This window comes from Peromyscus maniculatus, chromosome 8 (genome assembly GCF_049852395.1).
Source record: "Peromyscus maniculatus bairdii isolate BWxNUB_F1_BW_parent chromosome 8, HU_Pman_BW_mat_3.1, whole genome shotgun sequence".
Taxonomy (NCBI): domain Eukaryota; kingdom Metazoa; phylum Chordata; class Mammalia; order Rodentia; family Cricetidae; genus Peromyscus; species Peromyscus maniculatus.
Genome location: NC_134859.1, coordinates 30,271,600 through 30,295,203, shown reverse-complemented (window position 1 = coordinate 30,295,203; position 23,604 = coordinate 30,271,600). Strand labels below are relative to the sequence as shown.

At 47.5% G+C, this 23,604-nt stretch overlaps 1 protein-coding gene across 6 annotated transcripts in view; it reads left to right on the top strand.

Moving 5' to 3' along the window:
• The window catches only part of Cyfip2 (cytoplasmic FMR1 interacting protein 2), a 120,055-nt gene that overhangs the window by 14,695 nt on the left and 81,756 nt on the right, over positions 1-23,604 (top strand). For all 6 annotated transcript variants that reach the window (XM_015990491.3, XM_042283877.2, XM_006997381.4 and 3 more), the window contains exons 2-8: positions 5,927-6,066; positions 7,869-7,958; positions 11,985-12,062; positions 14,071-14,172; positions 18,105-18,286; positions 20,150-20,246; positions 21,444-21,572. In XM_015990491.3, coding sequence (XP_015845977.1) covers positions 5,950-6,066; positions 7,869-7,958; positions 11,985-12,062; positions 14,071-14,172; positions 18,105-18,286; positions 20,150-20,246; positions 21,444-21,572 — 795 coding nt within the window. In that variant the 5' untranslated portion in view covers positions 5,927-5,949. The remainder of the gene's footprint in view (positions 1-5,926; positions 6,067-7,868; positions 7,959-11,984; positions 12,063-14,070; positions 14,173-18,104; positions 18,287-20,149; positions 20,247-21,443; positions 21,573-23,604) is intronic.

The following is a 23,604-nucleotide window of genomic DNA, read 5'->3' as shown; positions in this document are numbered from 1 at the left end:
AAAGGTGAGAGGAAGGATCGTGGTGGATGAGAGTGAGGCCCGAGGAGAAAAGGAGATGGGAATTCCAATAGGAACTGAACTAGTGGTCTCCACAGAAACCTCCAGACAGACATACAATTGGAGAGTGAAAAAAGGAGAAATCCCTCATACCGGCATCGCAGCGCACCAACAGTTCTTACTGAGTTTTTAAATTATATTTAAGGTCAGGAGACAAATGACATGACTCAGGGATCAAACTCAGATCCTCAGGTTTGGCTGCAAGCTCCTTTTCCTACTTAGCCCTCTTACTTGCCCATGGTTTTGTTTTCTTCTTCCCTGTCTTGTATTATTAGGAAATAAATCTCTGTATCACTTTGTTCCCCTTCCAGTAGATGTTTCTAGAAAACACTTTTAAAATACAATTTTGTTTTAAAATGTACTACATTACAATGTTAAAAAAAAAAAAAAGCAGTCTCTTTTCTTTGGATTTGATTATCCTAGCCAGCAGTCTATTTTGTTTAGGAAAGGAAAGTCACCTCTTCATGCTTTTTCCATTTTCAACATAAAAGTTGGATCACAGGCACCATCCAAGTAAGAGAGCCAGGTTTTTATTTGGTAAGTCTCTGATCTCACCGATGTAAAGGTGTTTGCTCTTGTTCTGGTCCCCTGTAGCTTAGCTGATGGACCATCACACGGTCCCATCCTGGGAGAGTGGAGGCTTGATTCAGGGTCTCCTCTAGATCTGTTATGCAGTCCCGGAATCTTAGACAGACAGTGTCCTTGCTATACCAAGAAAATTCTTAACCTTCCCAGAGGTTTTCTGCCCCAGACCTGGACTCATATATCTCTGCTTCCTTAGTAGGAAGTCATAGTTGCAGACTGGAGTCTGAGCCCTGAAGGTGCATGTTGCTCATGTGTTGGGATTTGTTTCCAGGTCTTTTCAGTGAGCAGAAACACAAGTTATGTACACACTTACATCTGTACATATAAATATCATATTTTGTCTTTATAAGTGTGTATTTCTGCAATGTGTTTTAATTTTAAATATAAATACAAACACATATGTACATGCATACACATTTATTACCATGTAAGTTCTTCTGGGTACCTCTTACCCATTTTTGTGCTAGTTTTGTTTCTATTGTTGTGATAAAAATCCTGGACAAAAAGCAAGCCAAGGAGAAAAGATTTATTTTAGCTCACAACTCCAGGCTACAGTCCATCCTGTCAGAGAAATCACAGCAGCAGGACCCCGAGACAGCTAGTCACACTGTACACTCAGAAGCAGAAAGAAGTGAATGCATATGTACCCCTTTATATTGTTTAGGACCCCCTGCCTAAGGAACAGTGCTTCCCACAGCTGGGTCCTCCCATATCAGTCAACTCAGTTAAGACAACCCCCCCCCCATAGACATGCCTACAGGCCAACCCACTGTAGATGATCCCTCATTGAGACTTTGCTCCCAGGTGATTCTGTGGTGTATCAAGCCCATAGTCAAAGCTAACCACCATGCCTTAGTTAGGGTTTCTATTGCTGTGAGAAGACACCATGACCAAAGCAACTCTTATGAAGGCATGCTTAATTGGGGTGGCTCACTTACAGTTCAGAGTTCAGTCCATTATCATCATGGTGAGACATGGCGGTGTGCAGGCAGACATGGTGCTGGAGCAGTAGCTGAGAGTCCTACATCTTTCAGGTAACAGGAAGTGGTCTCAGCCTCACACTGAGGGAAGTTTGAGCAAAAGAGACCTCAAAGCCCACCCTCACAGTGACATACTTCCTCCAACAAGACCACATCTCCTAATAGTGCCACTCCCTTTGAGGGCCATTTTCTTTAAAACCACCACACACCACAGTACCTTTGCTTGTGATATTTGGTTTTTAATGACTCTCTTCAGTTGTAAATATGTATCTTCAGTCATGTCAAGAATGTCTTAGTCTCAACAATACCAGGAACATATCTCATAAACACTCATTTCCTCATAATACATACAAACATGTTACAATACATACCACTATGACGTTGAAAAATAAAGTGAGCTTGTTTTTGTTTTTCAAGACAGGGTTTCTCTGTGTAGCCCTGGCTGTCCTGGAACTCACTCTGTAGACCAGGCTGGTCTTGAACTCGGAGATACCCTCTGCCTCTGGAATACTGAGATTACAGGCGTGCACCACTATGCCCATCTAAGCTATTTTTTTATTACTTTCTTTTTCCCTTTTTATTTTTGTCATTCTCAGGATGTGTCCCACCAGGATCTACCATCCGATTACTGAATTAGAGGCTGGAGAGATGGCTCCGTGGGTAGGAGCACTTGCCACACAAGCACCCATGTAAAAAGCTAGGCACCGTCGTGCATTTCTATAATCCCAGTGCTGTGGGAGGCAGAGACAGGAGAATCTCCGAGGTTTATTGGCTGTCAGCCTAGCCCCTGGTTCAGTGAGAGACACTGTCTCAAGGTAGTGCAGGAAAAGTAAGGGGGTGGGAGATCCAACATCCCCCTTTGGCCTTCACAAGCACGCGCGCGCACACACACACACACACACACACACACACACACACACACACACACACACATCCAAATCACAGAATCAATGGAACAGTCCCTTTCTGTGTGGCTATACCAACAATTTGTTCACAGACACATTCCTGTCTTTCCTTTTATTCCTAGTTAGGGATTTTCATTTTAAGTTTAAAGCTTGTTTTATAATAATGTAAACCTGGAACACCAGGTGTATTCAAGAAATGCTGAACTGTTTCCCTGTCTCTGTAGGCTTTATCTTTCTTTTTCCTCCTTCTGCAAAGCTCTAGTCTTTATATAGTCCATCCTTGAGTCTCTGTCTCAATAAATGTGTTTGTGTATGCATCCTCCTCTTGGGATAATGTGATCATGTGGTTCACACACACACATGCCAGGGCTTGCTCCTGCTCAGGCTTGCTGCTGCCCAGTCATCACTGTGGAGGGCTCCAGCAGTCCTGTGTGATGAATATTTGCATTTTCATATTTTATACCCCAACCAACAGTGTGACTGAGGGCCAGCTTCTCTGCAAGCTGGTCTGTGGCACGGTGGTCATAAGAGTTTGATCAATCATTGCAGTCTGGATTTCTTACTGTAAATGAAACAGTATGCTTTTAAACGATGTCCTCTTGGGATTAGGGGTGGATCTTAGGCAGATATTGATAAAGCTGTTTGTGTGATTCTCAGTACAAGTAGAGCCAAAACCCACTAATGCTGTGCTTCCAAACACTGAGTGCCACTCACCTATGAAGCAAATTCCCACAATGCATGACTGACAGGCTATGCCAACAGGTGAACTCTCGCAGGGTCTAGCACCAAGAAAGATTTATTATTATTATTTGACATAATGAAAGGAATTGTTGGGCTTTGTATTGTAGATCATATACCCTATAAATCAATATCCCTCCCTCAAGTGGAGTTAATAGAAATGTAAGAAAGTCTGGAGAGATGACTTACAAGTCAAGAGCACACACTGCTTTTGCAGAGGATCCAAGTTCAATTCCCAGTACCCACTCCTAGAGACTCACGATCGCCTGTAGCTCCTGTTCCAGGGGATCGGATGATCTCTTCTGGACTTCACCAGCACCTGCACACACGTGCACATACCCACACACAGGCACACATGCATACACATAACTTAAGAAATATAAATTAAAAAAAAATAGTAATACAAGGAAGAAGAGAGGCCTTCTCCAGTCGTACTACCGTAGACCTGAGCATCACACTTAACAATTCTGAGTAGGGATGAGAAAAGAGGCGGAAGGGTAGGTCACTGCTGAGTCCCAGGTGTCCTCACTGGAGGCTGGCTGTGCCACTGGCAGGGCACATGCCCAGAAGGTGTGTTTGTTTGAGAGCTCAGTGGAGTGTGAATTCTAGTCAGCTGCTCCACAGCAGCCCAACCCCCATCTGCCCTCTAGACCTTGGACTTGAAGGAAGTATTCCTTGGCAGTGTGACCTTGGGTATTCGCTCCAACCCTTTGCAGCCATGGACTCCAGCTCTTTGCAGCCCCTAGACCACATTTACATGTCAAGGGTCCCCATGGGGCCTGGCATCAGCCACAGTTTTCCCTAACAACAGGGCACAATCCCTGACATTTGAGAGATGCCAGCCCTTAAGCCAAAACCACACTTCCCTGCTATGGGCCTGGGCTAGCACTGTGGCTCTTCTCTCTGTGTTCTTCCTATTCCTGGAGTAAAGGTTTGGCCTTCTTGTCTCTAATCTTCCTGTAGGACTCATCTTAGTTGTTGCTGCTGCTGTTGTTATTGTTGTTGTTATTGTTGTTGTTATTATTGTTGTTGTTGACCTCTACTGTTTTACTTCATTTCTTCCTTTGTGGTGACCAACTCCTCTAGCCTTGTTTCTTTGGGTTGGAGCTTTGGGTCTCTTTAAGTGCTTGAGAGCAACATTGGGCTAACTGAGTTCCACTTTTCTTTCTTCCAAGATTTGTTTTGTTTTTGTTTGTGTGTGTGCAGAAGAGGGCACCAGATTCCCTAGAGCTGGAGTTACAGGTGGATATGAGCCGCCCAACATGGATGCTAGGAACCGAACTCAGGCCTTCTGAAAGAGCGGCAAGCCCCTTGGTCCACTGAGCCATCGCTCTAGACCCAAGTTGCGCTTTTCTTACCTTCAACTAAATGTACTGAGGACATTTGTTCATTCCCTTTCGGTCCTGAGTAATTACTGTTTCTGTTTGAATCACTCCGTAACTATGAATAAGTTTTGTGGACTTACAAGTTTTCAAAGGAGTGAGTTTGGGGGTTCTAATCTGCACTGTTGAGGCTATAGTAACTCATGGTGTTGGTTTTGTTTCACTGGAGGGATGAGGTTTGAGATCAGTCTCGTTGTGTAGACAGGCAGGCCTTCAATTTGCTATGTAACCCAAACTAGCCTCAAATTCACGATCCTCCTGCCTCCGTCTCCCAAGTGTTGGGATCACATGCATGCCTCACTACACCTGATTTAACATATCATTTTCGGAGGCTACTTGGGGGAGCCCAATTTATTCACTAAATCATACATTGTACGTTTTAAATCAGTTTTCACGAGTAATTTGGGGTTTAAAATAATGAATCTTCTGCTCGCACAGCGCTGTATTCTTAAAATAGCAACTAGCTTGAGTTGGTTAACTGTCCTTTCTGCTTCACTGCCTGGCAGAGTTATGCTCCAACCAGCCACATTCTGCCTGGGTCCAAGACACAGACATACCTGTTAAGGGCTGGTTGCTTTGGTGTGGTGGCTTCTTCATTGCTTCAAATAAGGCTGGTTTCCAGGAGTTGACAACCATGTAGTCTCTGTTTAACTGGCCTATAAAACCTAGGTGTAGGACTCCCTGGTTGTCCTGCCTGTTCAGTTATGGATATTTGTCCTGTACCAATATCTAAGAATGGAACTGATGAATGTCCTTATGAAGAGCAGGAGGCCTGTGCCCCTGTGCCCAGCATCAATCCAGATTCTTTACCCTTGCTGACTTGATCGTGTAGGTGTCACGTTACTTCTCAGAGCTGTGTTTCCTTACCGCTCGTGTGTTGGCAGAACCCAGCTTTTCCCACTGGTAGAAAACGGTTGTGATGAGGCTCAGCCGAGATAGCCTCAAAATTCATTATTTCATTATTGTTTGTGTGTGTATATGATATGGTGGTGTGGTGGTTCATGCCATGGCGGGTATGTGTTGGTCAGAGAACAACGTGTGGGACTCTGTTCTCCCCTTTCACCATGTGTGGGTCCCAGATGAGCCATCTCACTGGCCCTGATCCTCAAATTTTAAAGGTGTAGCTAGAAGACACCTGCGAAGAAGTTTTCTTCTTTTGAGCATGGCCTCGGTGACTCTTAACCATCCACCCTCCAGAAGGAGTCTGAATAGGGTGAGGCCAAAGGAAGTATTTGGAGGACCCTGAAATTTTCCCTTGTTCTTTCTTCCTCTCCATCAGTGTGGCAGACAGACACCGCAGCCATGACCACCCACGTCACTTTGGAAGATGCCCTGTCCAACGTGGACCTGCTGGAGGAACTGCCCCTCCCGGACCAGCAGCCATGCATCGAGCCTCCGCCATCCTCCATCATGTACCAGGTAATGGAAATGGTAGCATGCAATGGTGAGACCTGGAATCTGGAGGTCTTGTGAAAGGATCTATCTGCCTGGAAGTGCAGGGAAGAGGACGTCTCGGAGGTAAAAGGTCAGGGGCTGATGGAGTCCCTGTGCACTCTAGGAGCCCAGTGGAAGGAACAGGTTAACTAATGTATGCCAGGACCATTTCCCTGCTCTAGGGAGCATTTGTTGATCTGTTCTGACCCTAAATTCCTTCTGGACTGTTCCTGTTGCTGCATCGCCCAGGTTATGGCATCCCTGATCTCATGAATTAAATATCACAATTTAGAAGCCCCTGGAGCCTGCCTGGATAATTACTTTTCCTGAACGCCTATGACAAGAGCTCACACAAATCCATACAGCGGCCAGTGGCTCAGGGAAGTAGGTCACAGTTATTTGCTCTGGCCCTAAATCAGATCTTGTGATAAACCACCATCCCATTACACACACAGCTTTGACCCTGGCAGGTCCGTGAAGAGGGCATCCATGCAGCTGGAGGCAGCCTGACCAAGGCCTCTTGTCTGGGTGTGCCAGGCTGAGCGCTCTGTTAAGAAGGAGTGTGTTGATTGGAAATCGGGGCCGTGTTAGACCGTTTTGCTAAGTCTTAGACGGTGAACTATGACTATAATTATGTATTTTTTCATTTCATTTAATAGTTAAATAAATCTTCACATACTTGAAGATTCAGTTCCTAAATCTGTCTTATTCATAGCTTTTTAACACAGATTACAATTTTAATTATATAAGCATATTTTGATTTTAGTTTTATAGAGAGACATTTTCATTACAAACAAAATGGAAAAGTATAGCATAGAAATAAATTTCTTATACTGATATACTCTCCTCTGTGTACATAGACATTTTGTTTTATTAAATATATGTGGTATATGTTGTTTTCCTTTTTACCAAAACAAGAATTCATGGTATATTTATATATAATGAATATATAATATATATATATTATATATATAAACTGTTCGGATTTATCTTTTCCTTAATGTGTGTTGTGGAGTGAGGTGTGGTGGCTCACAGATGTTATCCCAGCATTCCAGAGGCTGAAGGAAGAGGATTGCTCTGAGTCTGAGGCTAGCCTGGGCTACAGAAAGAGCCTCTGTCTCAGAAATCACAGCAGCGAAAGCTTTTGTGGCTATTGTTGCACCTCAGCACTGCAGTAGATGCCTCATGTTAAGCAGCTCATGGTCTTCCCAGCCCGTGGTTCTGTAGCTTTTGCTGGGTGTTCATTGTTTCCAGGTCGTGTTGAATTGTAAAAACTGCAGTGGTGGCCTGACTTATACATCTCCACCTGTGCACCCTCAGGCAAGCGTGTCCAAATGGCTGGATCAAAGCCATGCATACCTTGACTTTTAGTGGCTGTTTAGACTTGCCTTGTTAGCTGGGAGTATGATTTCCTTGGGCTTGGACTTTTATTCATCATGACAAGCATATAAAACAGATTAATTTTAGTGTACTTATCACATGAATAAATTGGCCAAGTTTATTAGTAAATCCTTACTAACTGGAATTATAAATTTGTCAATTTGGAATTAAACATTTACTTCTGAGGCTTGATTGAGCAAAACCGGTCACCTGTGCAAAGCAGGTGCTGTCCATCTGTCCTCAGCTGACTTGAGGTGGTAAGGGGTGGTATTTGAAAGCCACAGGGCAGTAGATGTCCACAGAAAGCTTGTGGCTTTTGTTGGCATCGGTTCGCTCCCTAGAAATCCAGCTAACTTAGATGTGTTTTTCAATAACCAAATGTCCCCTCCCATCCTCTACCTCCACAGGCTAACTTTGACACGAACTTCGAGGACAGGAATGCGTTTGTCACGGGCATTGCAAGGTACATTGAACAGGCAACGGTCCACTCCAGCATGGTAAGTCTCCGTGACCCACATGTGCAGATACACACCCTGCTGAAGCAGGAGGAACCGTGGGCAGCTTCCCACACCAGGCCTGTGCTTAGCTACTCCAATATGCTCTGCCTTAGTCAGCTGGGCTATGGGAGTCCATTCCGGAAACCAGGCTCATGCCCTCTCTACGCCTTGTGGCATACGCCATGCCTTGCTCATTGTGCTCACTGTAGGCTCATCTGAACCCTACTGTTCACTTCCCTGATGCCAGGGCTTCTGGTCTTTTTAGGTACACAGGTGAGTAAGTCCTACTTCAATCTTATCCTTACAGATGACTGGGGGGCGGGGCACTGTTTGGTCTCTTGACAAAGAAAACAATTCCTCATAAAAAGGGCAAGTGATGTTGATGTGGCTTTGGAAAATGTCATTTATTGATTCAAGGCAGCTACTTGCCTAAATCGTTCATAAATGGGGCCATTTGTTTGCCCTCTTAGGGTTTGACCCTAAGAGGGCAGACTCCCCTCTCCCCTTTTATCTACAGTGAAGTTTTCAGAATTCTGGATTCCTCATCCAAGGGCTCCTGTGTGTACTTTTCTGGACCCCTCTCACTGTGGGGGGTGTTCTAAAACCTCGACTCATTCGTTAACTGTTGTGTATCTGCTGTGAGCTGGTCCTGGGATTAGTGTGGGGCCAGTCTCAGTTCTGAGCAAGTCAGTGGGGAAGAAACAAGTCAACCAAACATTGTTTTTCTATGCAGCTGTTTCAGGTTCACTGTCTCATTTAATCCTCACACAGACCCTGTGAGGTAGGTGATGGGCAGCCCCGGTACTCCAGTTGGCCAACACTGGAGCCTCTCAACTGTTAAGAAATTGACTTGAGCTGGGCAGTGGTGGCGCACACCTTTAATCCCAGCACTTGGGAGGCAGAGCCAGGCATATCTCTGTGAGTTCGAGGCCAGCCTGGGCTACAGAGTGAGTTCCAGGATAGGCAGCAAAGCTACACAGAGAAACCCTGTCTCGAAAAAAACAAACAAACAAACAAAAAAAGCGAAAAAAAGAAATTGACTTGAGGGTCTCACAGCTGATGGGTGGTAGTTCTAAACTTGGGATTCTCTGGTGACAAAGCTTGGCACTCTGGACTATTCTTTGTAGGCAAATAAACACATATAAACATTCAACATCATGGTAAAAGTTTGGAGTTCAGTTTTTGAAGGGGCCCTGAGGAGGCTGGAAGAAGCTCCCCGGAGAGGAAGCAGCTTTTGAGCACAGCCTTCTCAGAGGGTAATGATAGGGTGTGTGTACACACTGCCTTTTGAAATGTAGGCAGGGTGACCTGCTGTGTGATATCATGAGAACCCCATAATAACCCCAGGGCTTGCAAAGGGATCATTATACCTGTTGTACAGATGAGAAGACTGAGGTCTGAAGAAGTTAATAAGCAAATTGCTCATCATCCTACAACTAGTAAGTCCTTACATGAACCATGAACCTGGGAACAGTCCTGACCTCTTTCTGTGGTTCTTTCTATGTCACATAGGATTGTAGCAGTCAGAGATGAGATGGGGAGGGGACATCAGACGAGCATCAGCACAAGCAAATACAGGAAACTACCCAAAATTGTGTGTGTGTGTGTGTGTGTGTGTGTGTGTGTGTGTGTGTGTGTGTGAGAGAGAGAGAGAGAGAGAAAGAGAGAGAGAGAGAGAGAGAGAGAGAGAATATGAGTGTGTGTGTGTGTGTGTGTGTGTGTGTGTGTGTGTGTGTGTGACTATATATAGCATATATGAATGAGGTAAGGGCTCTATACATGGAGATCATATTTGCTGCCTAGGCCACCATTGCAATACTGTGACCAGTGGGCTTAAGCAAAGCGTTTCCCTCCCGCAGCCCTCGAGGTTGGGACTCCTGGACCAGGGTCAGCAGGGCTGATTTCTCTTGCTGTCTCTTTGGCTACCCTGGCTCTTTCCATACAAACTCCTGTGTGTCCAATGTGTCTATGTGTACCCAAGTTCCCCCCTTTATGAGGATGCCAGTCAGATTGAGTGGGAGCTTGCCCTCACAATGTCCGGTGAGCTTCATCGCCTCTCAAAAGGGCCCAGCTAGTCACAGTCTCCAGTACCAGGTTTAGGGCTGGAGCTTCGGTATGGTGTGTGGGGAGGGGAAGGGAACATCCATTTGATGAAAATACAGATCGGAGCCTGGAGATGTAGCTCCGTTTCTGTTGTTTGAGTACCCGTCTAGAACACACAAAGCCCTGGCTTGATATCCAGTGCCAGATAAACTGGGCATGGTGTGGCAAACACTTGTAACCCCAACCATGGGGAGGTGAAGGAAGGAGGATCAGAAATTAAAGATCACTTTCTCAGCTACATAGGGAGCTTGAAGCTAGCTTGGACTAGAGACCCTATCATAAACGAGCAAACTAAATAGATAAGTAGCAGTGGGTGATTTTCAACCTTGGGAGAGAGGGAGCAGAACTCTGCTTGAGCCATTGCCTTATCTATGAATCACTCATGGAATGGGGGTGTGAATGGAACACATATACTGGAGGAGATCCATCCTGAAAATGATGGTTGCTGGAGGCATGAAAGGCTGAGTGGGGGTAGTGGTCTTAGGGAGAGCTGTAATGATCACGTACATGAGAGAAACTGGCTATCACCTCCACCTGGTGTAATGATTCTTCGGGGGTGGAGGGAACTAGAACCATGCAGACTGAGGTGTCTCAGAACTACCAGGTCACAGGCTTGGATAGTCAAGTCTGGGACAGGCTGGCTCTAAACATGATTACATTTGTTTTCTGATGCTGCTGTGAGAAATTGTATAATTGGTTTAGTTGAGAGAGTGCTTGCCTAGCATTCGAGAAGCCCTAAGTTTGATCCCAACACCACCTAAACTGAACTGTCCAGAGGGCAGAGAGTGCACATCATGTTTCTCAGAGTCCTGCTTCTCTCTCTCTCTCTCTCTCTCTCTCTCTCTCTCTCTCTCTCTGTCTCTCTCTCTCTCTCTCTCTCTCTCTCTCTCTCTCTCTCTCACACACACACACACACACACACACACACACACACACACACAGAGAGACAGAGACAGAGACAGAGACAGAGACAGACAGAGACAGACAGACAGACAGCGAGCCCGGGCCTTAAAGATACTACTGCAGTCTCCGTGAACCCTGTGAAATGATGCCTGCTGGGGGCACTCGGGGGCTGAGCACAGCCACGTGTTCTCTACACTACTGCCGGTTCCCCTTTTAGACACATGTTCCCAAGCAGAAGAGAAAGCAGGAGGCCCACAGTTGGGTTTGGTTGTTTCTGAACTTGGGGACAGCATGTTACTGACTTAAGTTCTAAATTAAGAATTGAAACCCTTGCTGTTGAGTAGAGTCACAGTAAGTAACAAACTCCAAATTAAATTGGATTCTACCCTAATAATGTACTATAAAGTGGATATGATAAATAGAGTTAAAATTTAAAATTCATTTTTTTCCTAGATACAAACATTTACAAGGAGAGGAAGCATAATACTAATTCTTTTCTCCTAATATTTTTTTGAAGTATGCTTTCCATAACAGGAAACCATTTAAAATAAATGTGTGAATATTTTAATCATCTTCACAATATTATACAGCTGTCACCACCACTTAATTCCATTACCCCATATGTGTACCCTAGACTGTCAGCAGTCTCACCCGGGTCCTCTCTCTCCCCATGTTCCCATCAACCACCACCTGTCCTTAAGGCTGTAACTCTCGTGGCTATTTCATCTGAAGGAATCGGAATGTGTGGCCTTTCCTCGGGCTTTCATTGAAATTCACATTAGATCAGTCTTCACTGGAAGGTGCATGTGAGTTACCTGGAGACTTCCCTGGAATATAGGGTCTTCATCATAGGCTCGGACAGCCTGGGAGGACAGCCGGAGAAGCAGCTTTGTCAACAAGCCCACAGGGGATGCTGCTGTTGCTGGCCGCAGACCACACCGTCGGTGGTGTAGCTGGAGCCTTGAGAAGGCCGTGGTACTAGTGTTCTTGCTCCCTGCTGAAAGTGCTTTGCCGTTTCAGAATGAAATGCTGGAGGAGGGACACGAGTATGCGGTGATGCTGTACACCTGGCGGAGCTGCTCCCGGGCCATCCCCCAGGTGAGACCATCCTTGCTGCGCCTCTTTGGCCCTTCCGGGAGGTGTCACTGCCTCTCAAGCCCAAGCAAAGCCAAACCAGAGGGCTGAGTTTTCTGGGTGGCAGGAGGTAAATCGGGGCCTCTGACCCAAAGAACTTCCCATAATACTAATGACAAGGTCCACACCCCCAGGGTCTTAAAAACAGTTTCCCAGCACATACTATGCCCAGTATTTTATTTTACGAGCAGCATCTGCCACCTTCCACCCAGGCCATTTCGAAGGGTCTAAAGTAGCAAACACGATATCTCCTCACTCCTCCACCCAAACCCACGACCGGCCACAGGATGATCACTGGGCACACTCTGCTTCAGACTGTTCTGGATCTTCTTATTGGCAGGGACATAGTCTATAAAGCCATATTGTGACCACAGAACCATATTGTTTCTCGTTTTTTTACACTGTCTTGGACTTGTTGGAAATACAGATTTTTTTTTTTTTTTGGTTTTTCGAGACAGGGTTTCTCTGCGTAGCTTTGCGCCTTTCCTGGAGCTCACTTGGTAGCCCAGGCTGGCCTCGAACTCACAGAGATCCGCCTGGCTCTGCCTCCCGAGTGCTGGGATTAAAGGTGTGCGCCACCAACGCCCAGCTCAGATATTTTTATTACCATTGATATTTTCAGTTAATTAGTGGATCCCATTGTAACAAAATCAACAAACCTCACGCGCATATAGTAAACAGAAGGTGCCAATCTCTCTTTTAACCCTCATATTTAGGGACAGCTATTACCAACAATTTTGTGCATTTCATATTTTTTTCTAAGCTTGACTTTGTTTTTCTTAAACCATTGACTTTTTAAAAAAAAATTATTACATTTATTTATTCTCTCTGGGGAGGGTATGCATGTACAGTGGCGTGCATGTGGCCGGCCGTCTGAGGACAACATGCAGGAATTGGCTCTGTCTCCATGCAGGTCATCAGCCTTGAAAGCAAGTGTGTTTTTCTGCTGGACCATCTGGCCAGCCTCAGCATTTTCTTTTTCTGGAAAAGGGGACCAAACTGGAGTTGTGCTCAGTGGCAAAGCCTTGCTAAACAAACCCAAGGTTTTGGGGTCCAAAGCCTGGAGCCTCTCCCCAGCAGTGTAGAGACAAACAAATATAAAATGGGCATCAGATCACATTTAACTATGGCCTTTTATGCTTGTCAGCTGTGCTGGTCACTTTTCGTGGTGATTCCCAGAGATCCACCTTCTAAAGTTTGTAATGGTGGCATACGATTGTATCATGTGTCCTTGTAACGACCCACTGGCAGTTATTGTGCCATTGATAACCATAAAAGATAGTCCTTGTCCCGTGCACATGGTACTTACTCACCTATAATCCCAAGTCAGGAAGATCTTGAGTTTCAGGTCAGTGTGGGCTACATAGTGCGATACTGTCTAAAGAAAAAAAACAATAATGCATTTGCTCACTCTCACAACTAGCCATCCTGTTGCCAGGTTTTGTGTGTGTGTGTGTGTGTGTGTGTGTGTGTGTGTGTGTGTGTGTGTGTGTGTGTGTGTGTGTTCAAAGAACATCTGCCATGTGGTACTAAGGTTATATGCTGACTAAAAGCACTGGGCAGGGGAAATGGGTCTCTGGAAGGCACAGCTCTGGCTAGCCATCGTTATCCTGGATATGGCTGGGGATCTGTGCTCCAGGCACACGGCATAACAAAAGCAGACCAGTTCACCATCTTGTGCATGAGGATAAGGGGAGAGGACATTGCAGGTCTCCATAGGTACATGCAGAGCCAACTGTAAGGGCACAGGCTAACAGGAAAGGAAGGAGGGCCCAGAGGGACCAGCTGGCTCCGTACTGCAGCCAGACTCCAGGGATCACTTCTAGGGCTTGTCCATCTTCTACGGCACCCTCTCACTAGGGTGACCATATCCATTATCACCCACAACAAGGTGTCACGTGTGAACTATAGGCCGTGAGTTAGGAACAGTAGCTGGGAGCCTGGATAATGAACTTGCCTCTCACATTCCCAGGTAAAGTGCAATGAACAGCCCAACCGGGTAGAGATCTATGAGAAGACAGTGGAAGTACTGGAGCCAGAGGTCACCAAGCTCATGAAGTTCATGTACTTTCAGGTGAGTGAGGTGTGGAGGGGTCCACAGCAGAAGACTCACAAAGACCCCCACCCTTCCATGTCCTAGACTCTGGTGCCATGTCGTTTTTTTCCATCCAGCTGATATTTTTAAGAGCCACCCACGTTCCTGTGGGTGAGCCAGGCCAACAGGTGTCCCCGCCTCCACAGAGGATGTGTCCCAGTGAGTATGTGTATGCTTGGAGCACAGAGCTACAAAAAATACACAGTCGTTTTTGGGACATGGTAAGGGCCGTGAGTAAAATATGCTTTACAACAGTTGTAGATTGCAGAGTAGCCACAGAGAGAATTGACGCTTTAGGGACAGTGCGTGGAACTATGACCTAGTCACAAGAGAGGCCGGAGTGTGATGGTGTGGTGAGGACTCCAGGAAGATGATCCGGCAAAGCCCCAAGGCTCGTAGAAATCCGTGTGTTCAGGAAATAGAGAAGAGGGAGAGAGGGGGCTGTAGAACAGCAAACCAGGAAGTGGTCCAACGGGGGGGGGGGGTGCTGGAGCGGGGATGGGACTCTTAGATGGGGTGCTGTGAGCCTTGAGGTTTGGGTTTGGTGATGTGAGCTGAGGCTTCAGGACATCTGGCCATAGGTAGGAAATGGTTGGGAGGTGGAGGTTGGAAGAGGCTGTGAGCGAAGAGCTCGGGGACAAGCAGGAGGAGACCAGTCCGGAGCTCTGGAAGAGCCATTCTCTAGAGGACGAAGGGCAGGTGACAGGGACGGCTAGGGGGTAGCGGGAAAGGACAGGAAGTGTGAGCAGCCAGTCACTTGCGGGGGTCTCATTGGCAGCCGAGAAGGCGGCAGGGTGAACACTTCAAAGCCAGGCTCTACCCCACAGTGGGTGACCTAGCTTGCACAAGCCACACGCTATGTATGTTCCTCCTGAGGGGCCGAGTTTCATTCCTGGACTCTTGACTCTGGCCGGGTCCACCCTGTACACAGCATCTAGGCAAGAGCTAGGACTGCACTGGAGAGGTCCCTCAGCCTGGGTAAAGAATATACCAGGTCAGACCCTGTGTGTGCTCATTACACACACACACACACACACACACACACACACACACACACACACACACACACACAAGATCTACCTGCAGGCGGCCAGCTGCGCCCTGTGTTAGTTTATAGTGCCTCACAGCTGTTGTATCATAGATGGCCTGACTTCCCAGAGCCTAAAAGTCTCTTTGGGAAGCAGGTCCAAAAGAGAAGAGCCATCAGAAACTGGGTGTGAAGTGCAGAGCTTCCCAGCAAGAGGTGTGAATGGAAGGAAGGATCTGGAATGATTCGTAGACATGGACCCAGCACCATGCCCATTGACTGTGTATAAACAGCAATAAGTTAAAAGGAAACTCCTCAGCAATACAAGGCTCACTTCAAGCACTCAGCAGGCACTGTGGCTGTCCATATTAGTTACTCTTTTCACTTCTGGGTCAAATGCCTAGTAAAGCATTTCCAGGAGTCCCAAGGAAGGACAGGCTTACTTGGTTCACAGTTTAAAGGTACAGTTCACCGTGGCAATAAAAGCATGGCAGCAGGAGCATGTGGCACTGGCCAGGCTGTGCCCAAGTTAGGGAGGAGGGAGAGGTGAATGCTGGTACTCAGCCAACTTTCTCTTTTTTACTCAGTCTGGGACCCAAGTCCAGGGAGTCATACCACACCGCTTACACATTCAGGGTAAATCCTCCCTGTTCAGTTAGGCCTTCCTGGAAACACACACGCCCTTCATAGACACACCTAGGGGTTCCATGGTGAGCCCACATCCCATCAAGTTGAAAGTTGAGATTAACCGTTGCACCATTATGGTGAGCATTGCTGTGGTGAACAGTTCCACCATGGCAGAAAGCCCAGCTGGTCTTAGACTCTGGCTTGGTCTGGTCTTTGAGGGACAGGAAATGGCAGGTGGGCATGTTAGGCCCCGGAAGTGAAGCAGAGCTCACATCTGCATGCGCATCCTCTCCTCACACCTCCCTTCCTGTGTTCTTTTTCTCCCTCTCCTTCCTCCTCCTCCTCTTTCCCCTTCCTCTTCCTTCTCTCTTGCTCACCGTCCCTCTGTTATTACAGTAGCTCCTGGCTTTTGAACTACTTTCTTTCAAAACCAGGAACAGACTTTTTTTGAGATTATAATATTTACTCCTGTGATTCACCCAAGTAGAGCGAACCTCCCAGCATGCTTTAGTGTCTCCACAGAGTGTGCGTTCATCGTATCATCGGTTCTAGAAGATCTTTAACCCTCTGAAAGAAATCTCTTGAGCCATCATCACTCACTACCACCCCCAGCATCCTCTCCTTCAGCCCCAGGCAACTACTCAACTCCTCCTTATCTCTGTGGATTTCCTGTTGAGACATTTTCCTGCAAATGAAGTTATACAGGACATGGCTTTTCATGGCTGACCTCTTGCCGTTGGTGGGATGTTTTTGAGTGTCCTCTGCACTGCAGCAGGTGTTAGAATCTGTTTTGTTTTGTTTTGTTTTGTTTTAATAATGGAACATCACGTCACTGTACGCATGCACCGTATTTTATTCATCCATCCACCAGATGATAGATGAGGGTGTTTTCCCCTTTAGGTCTGTTAGGGGCACAAGCTGAACACGTGGGGTAGAGCTTCTTGTTGATAGACTCTTTCTCTTGGGTTGTGTGTTCGGCTTTTGTCAATTTGACACAATCTAGAGTCATATGGAAAGAAGGAGACTCAACTGATGGATGTCCTCTATTGATTATCCTGTAGGCAAGTGGGGGGAGATTTTCTGGATTAATGATTAGTGTGGGAGGGCCCAGATCACTGTAGGCTACGCCACTCCTAGCAGGTGGGCCTAGGTTGTCTAAGTAAGCAAACTGACCAAGCTGTGGACCCTCCGTGGTCTCTGCTCCAGTCCCTGCCTCTGGGTTGTTGCCTTGAGTTCCTGTCCTGACTTCCTTCAGGGTGGACTGTAAGCCATGAATGAAGTAAGTCTTTTCTTCCCCAGGTTGCTTTCGGTCAGGATGTTTATCACAGCAGTGGACAGCAAACTAGGGCAAGCAGATTCCTGCCGATGGAGTGCTGGGTCACTTAGGGACTCCACCTTAGATGTGCAGTTTCCTAACTGGCTCTGTAGTCCCCTGTCACCGCCGTCACCTCCACAACCCCTCTACAGCCCCAGGACCGCCCACCTCACTGGTCAAAGCACAGCCCTCATAAGAGCCTCGGAATGTGCAATGTGCGTGGCCCCTCCAGTGTTGACGGTTCCTTCCCTGCACTCACTCCAGCTCAAGCCAAGCCCTGTCCTTCCTCTGCCCTCCTGACATGCCTCAGGGCCTTTGCACTGGCGACTCATGCTTCCTTCACTTACCCCTATCTTTCTCCTTCTCTTTCAAATCACTTCCCTAAAAGTCACTTCTTGGCGATTTCCGTCTTTCTCTCCAGAAGGACGGTTCCTTTGAACCCTTCCCAGCCTCCATCCCTTCTTCATTTCCTTCTATATCAAGTATGAAATTCTGCCACAAATAATTTGTTTTCTGCTACTTAATTGACATATAAGATCCTTGGAGTGGGTTTTGTTTTTGTTTTGACTTCTGCTTAACTTTAGTCCTTAGACTGGCTATGTGATGTACAGTAGATGAGCAGTTATCAGTCGCTTGTTAGATGAACCTCTGTCTCTCCCTGCATGTCACACACTGGGGACACAATGCCTCCTAGCAAATGTGTTTTGGAATAATTCATCAGATAAACTCACTTGGAATGGGTGGGTCCCAACACCCTGTCACAGTTAGCTTTGGAAACGGGGCCATCTCTGAAAAAGACTACCTGGCACGGCACTGCCTTGACTCTAGTAAGGATCCTAGGGGAGCCTTGACCTGCTCCTACCCAAGAGTACACTGAGCCCCTGCCCCCTCACCCCAGCTCACCAGGCTGCCCCATCCTCACCACTGCCCCTCTGTCTCCAGCGCAAGGCCATCGAGCGCTTCTGTAGCGAGGTGAAGCGGCTGTGCCATGCCGAGCGCAGGAAGGACTTTGTCTCGGAGGCCTACCTGCTGACCCTGGGCAAGTTCATCAACATGTTCGCAGTCTTGGATGAGCTAAAGAACATGAAGTGCAGCGTCAAGAACGACCACTCTGCCTACAAGAGGTCAGCAGCCCTCCCTGCTCCCCGAGCGCTTCAGACGGACTGATTCCCTGGGAACGGAGTAGCCTTCCTGCAACGCAGCTGCCGTGTCGGGGTAGTTTGAGGAAGAGGGTTCCCAGCTGGGGCTTCAGAAAAAGTGGTGTTGGCCAGGCTCGATGTCCCAAGAAGGAATCGGGTCCTCCCTTCCCCATCTGGGGAACGGCATGCCTCCCTCGTGGCAGAAAGATTAGCATAACGCAATCACATCATCACTTTCTGTGAGAGACAGAAAACCAATGCTTATGTGCCAGATCTGCAAAGCCCAGGCATACATTCCTCTAGTTACCCCAGCAGTGACATTTGCCTGGATCTCTTCACCACCTCTCCCCTGGACCTGCCTCTCTGTGGGCTTCTGTATCAGACAGACCTCTGCAATGGCTTCCTGCCATCCTGTGGCATAACCCCAGCTTTTCAGGAAAGAACTCCTCACTTTCCACTTGAATTTGAAAAATCCAAGCCAAGATTGCCATCAGTCCAGCTTGCTAATCCCTCCCTCAGATACTGAGTGGAGTGGAGATTAGCTGAATGGATGGCTGAGTTAGAGGTCCTTGTTGTCATTGAAAGAAGGACTGGGATTGGGAGGGGGTCATTCATCTCCAGAAGCCAGGATATAGCCACGTAAAGACAAGAAGCATTGCAAAGAGACAGATCTCTGGGAGTTGGTTGAGGCTCAGATGAGTGCCACAATGTCGGGTACATACTTCCTGGAAGGGTTGTCCCTACCACTGGCAAAGAATGACCCTATCTCTGAGCCACACCTCCCCATGTTTCAAGATATCAGGAGAAAGAATATGGCAGATTGAATTTCACAATTTTATTCTCCTGGGTCAGATGTGAAACCTGAGTTGCCCAATAGTTAGAGCCTATCTCAAGGCCAACTCAAGATGTTACAGTTGACCCCCAGGGCAGCATCCTTCCCCATCCACTTCCTGTGTTGGCCCACCACTCCCATCATGACCACAGCCAACATCTGTGTCCCGAACCATGCGGGAGTGTTGTCCCCATTCTCACAAGTTACTGTGACCTGAGCTGTGCCTTGCTGGGTTAAGTTGGGACGCACAGTTCAGACCAGCCTGTGCTGTCTCTGGTCTTCCTCCTTCCATCTGCCGTCCAGTGAGGTCAGAGGCACTTGTATTGCCCTGCAGTGCTGTGCGTGGGAAAGCTGAAGTCAAACCAGATCTTTGATCCATGCTCCCTGGAAGGCTGAGGCAGGAGACTCATCAGCTGGACCTAGCGGCACAGGACAGTAAACCTTGCTAGTTTCCAACAGTTCAAGGTCTAGGCTGTAGCGCGATTTTGATGCCGGCCTGAAAAACTTAGCAGGACACTGTCTCAAAACTGAAAAATAGTAAAAAGGTAGGAGACATGGCTCAGAGGTCAAGTGCTTGCACAGTGCCCTAGATCCCATCCCTGGCACTACAAACAGACCCAAAATAGGCTGCTGAGATCTTCCTATAGTGACCAGAACACACGGAAAAACGAAACTTCCTGCCTGGGACTGATCTGCAGGACTCACTGTACAGCTTCCCTGGAGGTCCTGGCCAGGCTCAAGGACACTGCCCACTCCCTGCCTCCTCATTCCCTCCTGGGTCCCATTAAACGTCCCAAGATTCCAGCGATGTGTTCTGCTTTCCTGCCCCTTAATTCCCAGCAGCTGTCATGAGGGCATAAACAGAGAAATGACTGCCAAACATGTTTTCCTTCGACCTTGGGATCACCTGTGTTGCTCAGGGCCTCCTGACATCAGGATGCTGTCTAAAAGAGACAGTAAAAGGCTGAGAGCAGACTCCTGTGCACCCTGTTATCACTTCCTTCCCTGTGTTTCAGAGCGGCCCAGTTCCTAAGGAAGATGGCGGACCCCCAGTCCATTCAGGAGTCTCAGAACCTGTCTATGTTCCTGGCCAATCACAACAGGATCACCCAGGTGAGGACAGGTTCCCAGTTGGTTCCTGCCTGGCATGCCAAGGAAGCAAGGATAGAGCCCGAGGCTCAGAGGGCTCTGAGGGATCATACACAAGCTCAGTCCACGCTTGTCTCCACTGCCCTTCATGAGAGTAAAGTAAAGCTACAGCCAGTGACCTCTCCCTGTCTGGTGCTCTGGAAGGTTCCCAGACAGGGCTGTGGGCCCCACATCAGCCTCTAGGTTGAGAACAAGCCTACCGTGGGTCCATTATCCCACCTCAGGCAAAGTCAGAGATTTAGTTTACTCATCCATAAAGTAGCTGTATTATTTGGGGACTGTTATGAGAATATATCTCATAGGACTAGCTTGAAAAACAAATGAAGTGTGAACAAAAAGCCCTCAGAACATGACCAAGAGCCTGGGAAGGCACAGTTGCAGTCCCCACCACCGGTTTGCCAAGAGTGCATCCACTGGGGCCTCTCCCCAGTGGGCCTGTCCTAGCTGGACCTGTCTCCCTGTCAGTTCAGTACCAACAAGCGTGTCTGCAGAGCCCAGGCCAACACCGAGGGACCCTGATGCTCCCCAGAGTTCTCAGACTCTTATCCCTATCTCAAAGGCCTGGAGGTGGCTGAGCCTTCTTCAGAAGGCTAGGGAGTCACGGCCCCCTGCTGTCTGTAGGGAATTCCAGCAATGCTGCCAACCGAGTGTCCCATAGAGACCCAGTTTGTCTCTCTGGGGGAAAAGGGCTATAGAGAAACCTTTTTTAACAGGAACTGTTTTGATGTTCCTGGGGCCTGCCAGCAAGGAGATACCTACCTACCTACTCTTATTCCTTCTGATGGGTGGGTCTTCTCCCTGCCTTTGCCTGAAGGAATCTCACAGGGAAGGCCACACCCTTAAAACTAAACTGCAATTACTTCAGGCCCTATGGCTGCAAAGCTGAGCTGCCCAAGAGGGCACTCTACCCTCAGATCCGCCAGGCAGGGTTAACATGGGAGGCCCAAGGGGTTAAGTCCCTGTTGTGGGAGGTGAGCAGGAACTACCAGCTATTGTCTAGCATTTAGATGGAGTCAGGTATCAGCACCTGCTGGCATAAAGGCTCCCTCCTCCTGATTCCTCAGTAGGAACCAATGTACTCCTTTATCCAGCCCATGGGCTTTCTGGGTGATGCAGGAGGATGTTTGCTCAGCCTAACCAGTGGGTGGCGCTGTTGTTTAGTGTCTTCACCAGCAACTGGAAGTGATTCCAGGTTACGAGGAACTGCTGGCAGACATTGTCAACATCTGCGTGGATTACTACGAGAATAAGATGTATCTGACACCCAGTGAGAAACACATGCTCCTCAAGGTAAAACTTCCCCAACTTCACACTGCTTCCTTCTGTGTGTGTGTGTGTACACACCAGAGGTGTTATTCTTCAGGAGCCATCTAAAGATTTATTTCTATCATTTTAATCATGCCTGTGTGGGTGTGTGCCCATGAGTGCAGGTGCCCTTGAAGGCCAGCGGCACCAGATATCCTGGAACTGGAGTTACGAGCTATTGTGAGCTGCCCGATATGGGTGGGTGCTGGGAACCCAGGTCCTCTGCAAGGGCAGTAGCTGTTCTTCACCACTGAGCCGTCGTTCCAGCCCCATATTCTTTTCTGACATGTGGTCTCTCACTGGGACTTAGGACTCACCCATTAGGCCTGGATGGCTGGCCATGAAGCCCAGGAACTGGCTGGACTCTGCCTCCCCAGCATTGAGGGTTCACATGTGCTCCACCATGCCTGTTTTTAAACGAGTGCTCGAGCTTGAATTCGGGTCTTATGCTTGTGCCACAAGCTCGTGACTGACTGGGCCATCTCCTTAGCCACACTTAACAATATTTTTAAGTATCAGCCAGTGACTCCAGTCTTACTTGGGATCTCTCCCTGGGACATTGAAAACGTCATTGCAGATGTTTCTCCAATGCCATTCCTAGTTGATGCCAAGAAGCCAGTTTTATAGGGATGTTATTTTTCCACACATCTCCTGTGGCTAAATGTTTGACTGCACTGAAAACCCAGATGTCAGAGTTTGTAGAGCTAAACTTCCTAAAAGAGAAAGTCCTAGCTGATAGGGAAGGCAGAGTCCATGTTTTGTCAAAATAGTCAAAATTGTTTGGTGGTTTTCAGTTTTCATCCTGAAATTATGAAGCTCCTGTTATACTTATGGAGAGACTAAATGATGCAGGACAGCACAACAATGTTTGGTCTCTTCTAATCTTTCCTTCCAGATCAGAGACAATACTTTGGTGTATGTCATTTTTTCCTGTGCTTATGTATTTTCAAAATATTTAATGACATAGAATGTAGAAGGTTTTTTTGGTGGGTTTTTTGTTTTTTGTTTTTTTGGCTTTTTTTTTTGTTGTTGTTGTTGTTGTTTTTCGAGACAGGGTTTCTCTGTGTAGCTTTGCGCCTTTCCTGGGACTCACTTGGTAGCCTAGGCTGGCCTCGAACTCACAGAGATCCGCCTGCCTCTGCCTCCCAAGTGCTGGGATTAAAGGCGTGCGTCGCCACTGCCCGGCTGGGTTTTTTGTTTTTGTTTTTAGTTTAGTTTTGTTTTTTGAGACAGGGTCTCAACTAAATTTAACTCTGGCTAGCTTGGAACTCAATGTGTAGACCAAGCTGACCTTAAACTCATAGAGATCCACCTTCCTCTGTCTCCCAAGTGCTGGGATTAAAGCTGTGAACCGCCACGCCCAGCCTTACATATGGAACTGTAAAGATGTATTTATTTTATGTATGTACCTGAACACCTGTGTACCACAGTATTCATGTGGAGGTCAGAGGACAACTTGTGGGAGGCGGTTCTTTCCTTCCACCATGTGAGTCCTGGGGACTGAACTCAGATCATCAGGCCTGGCAGCAAACACCTTTACCCTCTGAGGTAAATCTCACCAGCCTGTGTGTGGACTTTCTAGCCCATGTGATCAAATGTGTTTGGACTGTTACGCAGCCATAAGATGGCACCGTACAGGGGAAATCTGTTGCATTGCTGGTTGTTCTGCCCTCGGCTGCTTAGGTCCTTTCTAATCTTTCTCCCACAGCTGACATTGTTTTGTCCTGTTGCCCAGCTCTCTGTAGCTTGTTAGTGAGCTCAGGTGCCACCAGGGGGCGCTGGAACTCTTACAGGACAGTCTGGTGCTGATGCTGCAGGACAGGATGTGCCAAGCAGGAAGCAGCTGTTAGGGATAGTCCTCTGCTTCATCCCTTAGGGCCCCGGGTGATAAAGGCATGGTGAGGAGTGATTTCCTATGTCTCCACAGGTGACCATGACCCCGGTTACCTAAAGGGACGAGCAGATGGGCCAAAACATTAAGAGTATCCGCATCTTCAGGCAGAGACTTGCTCTTAAG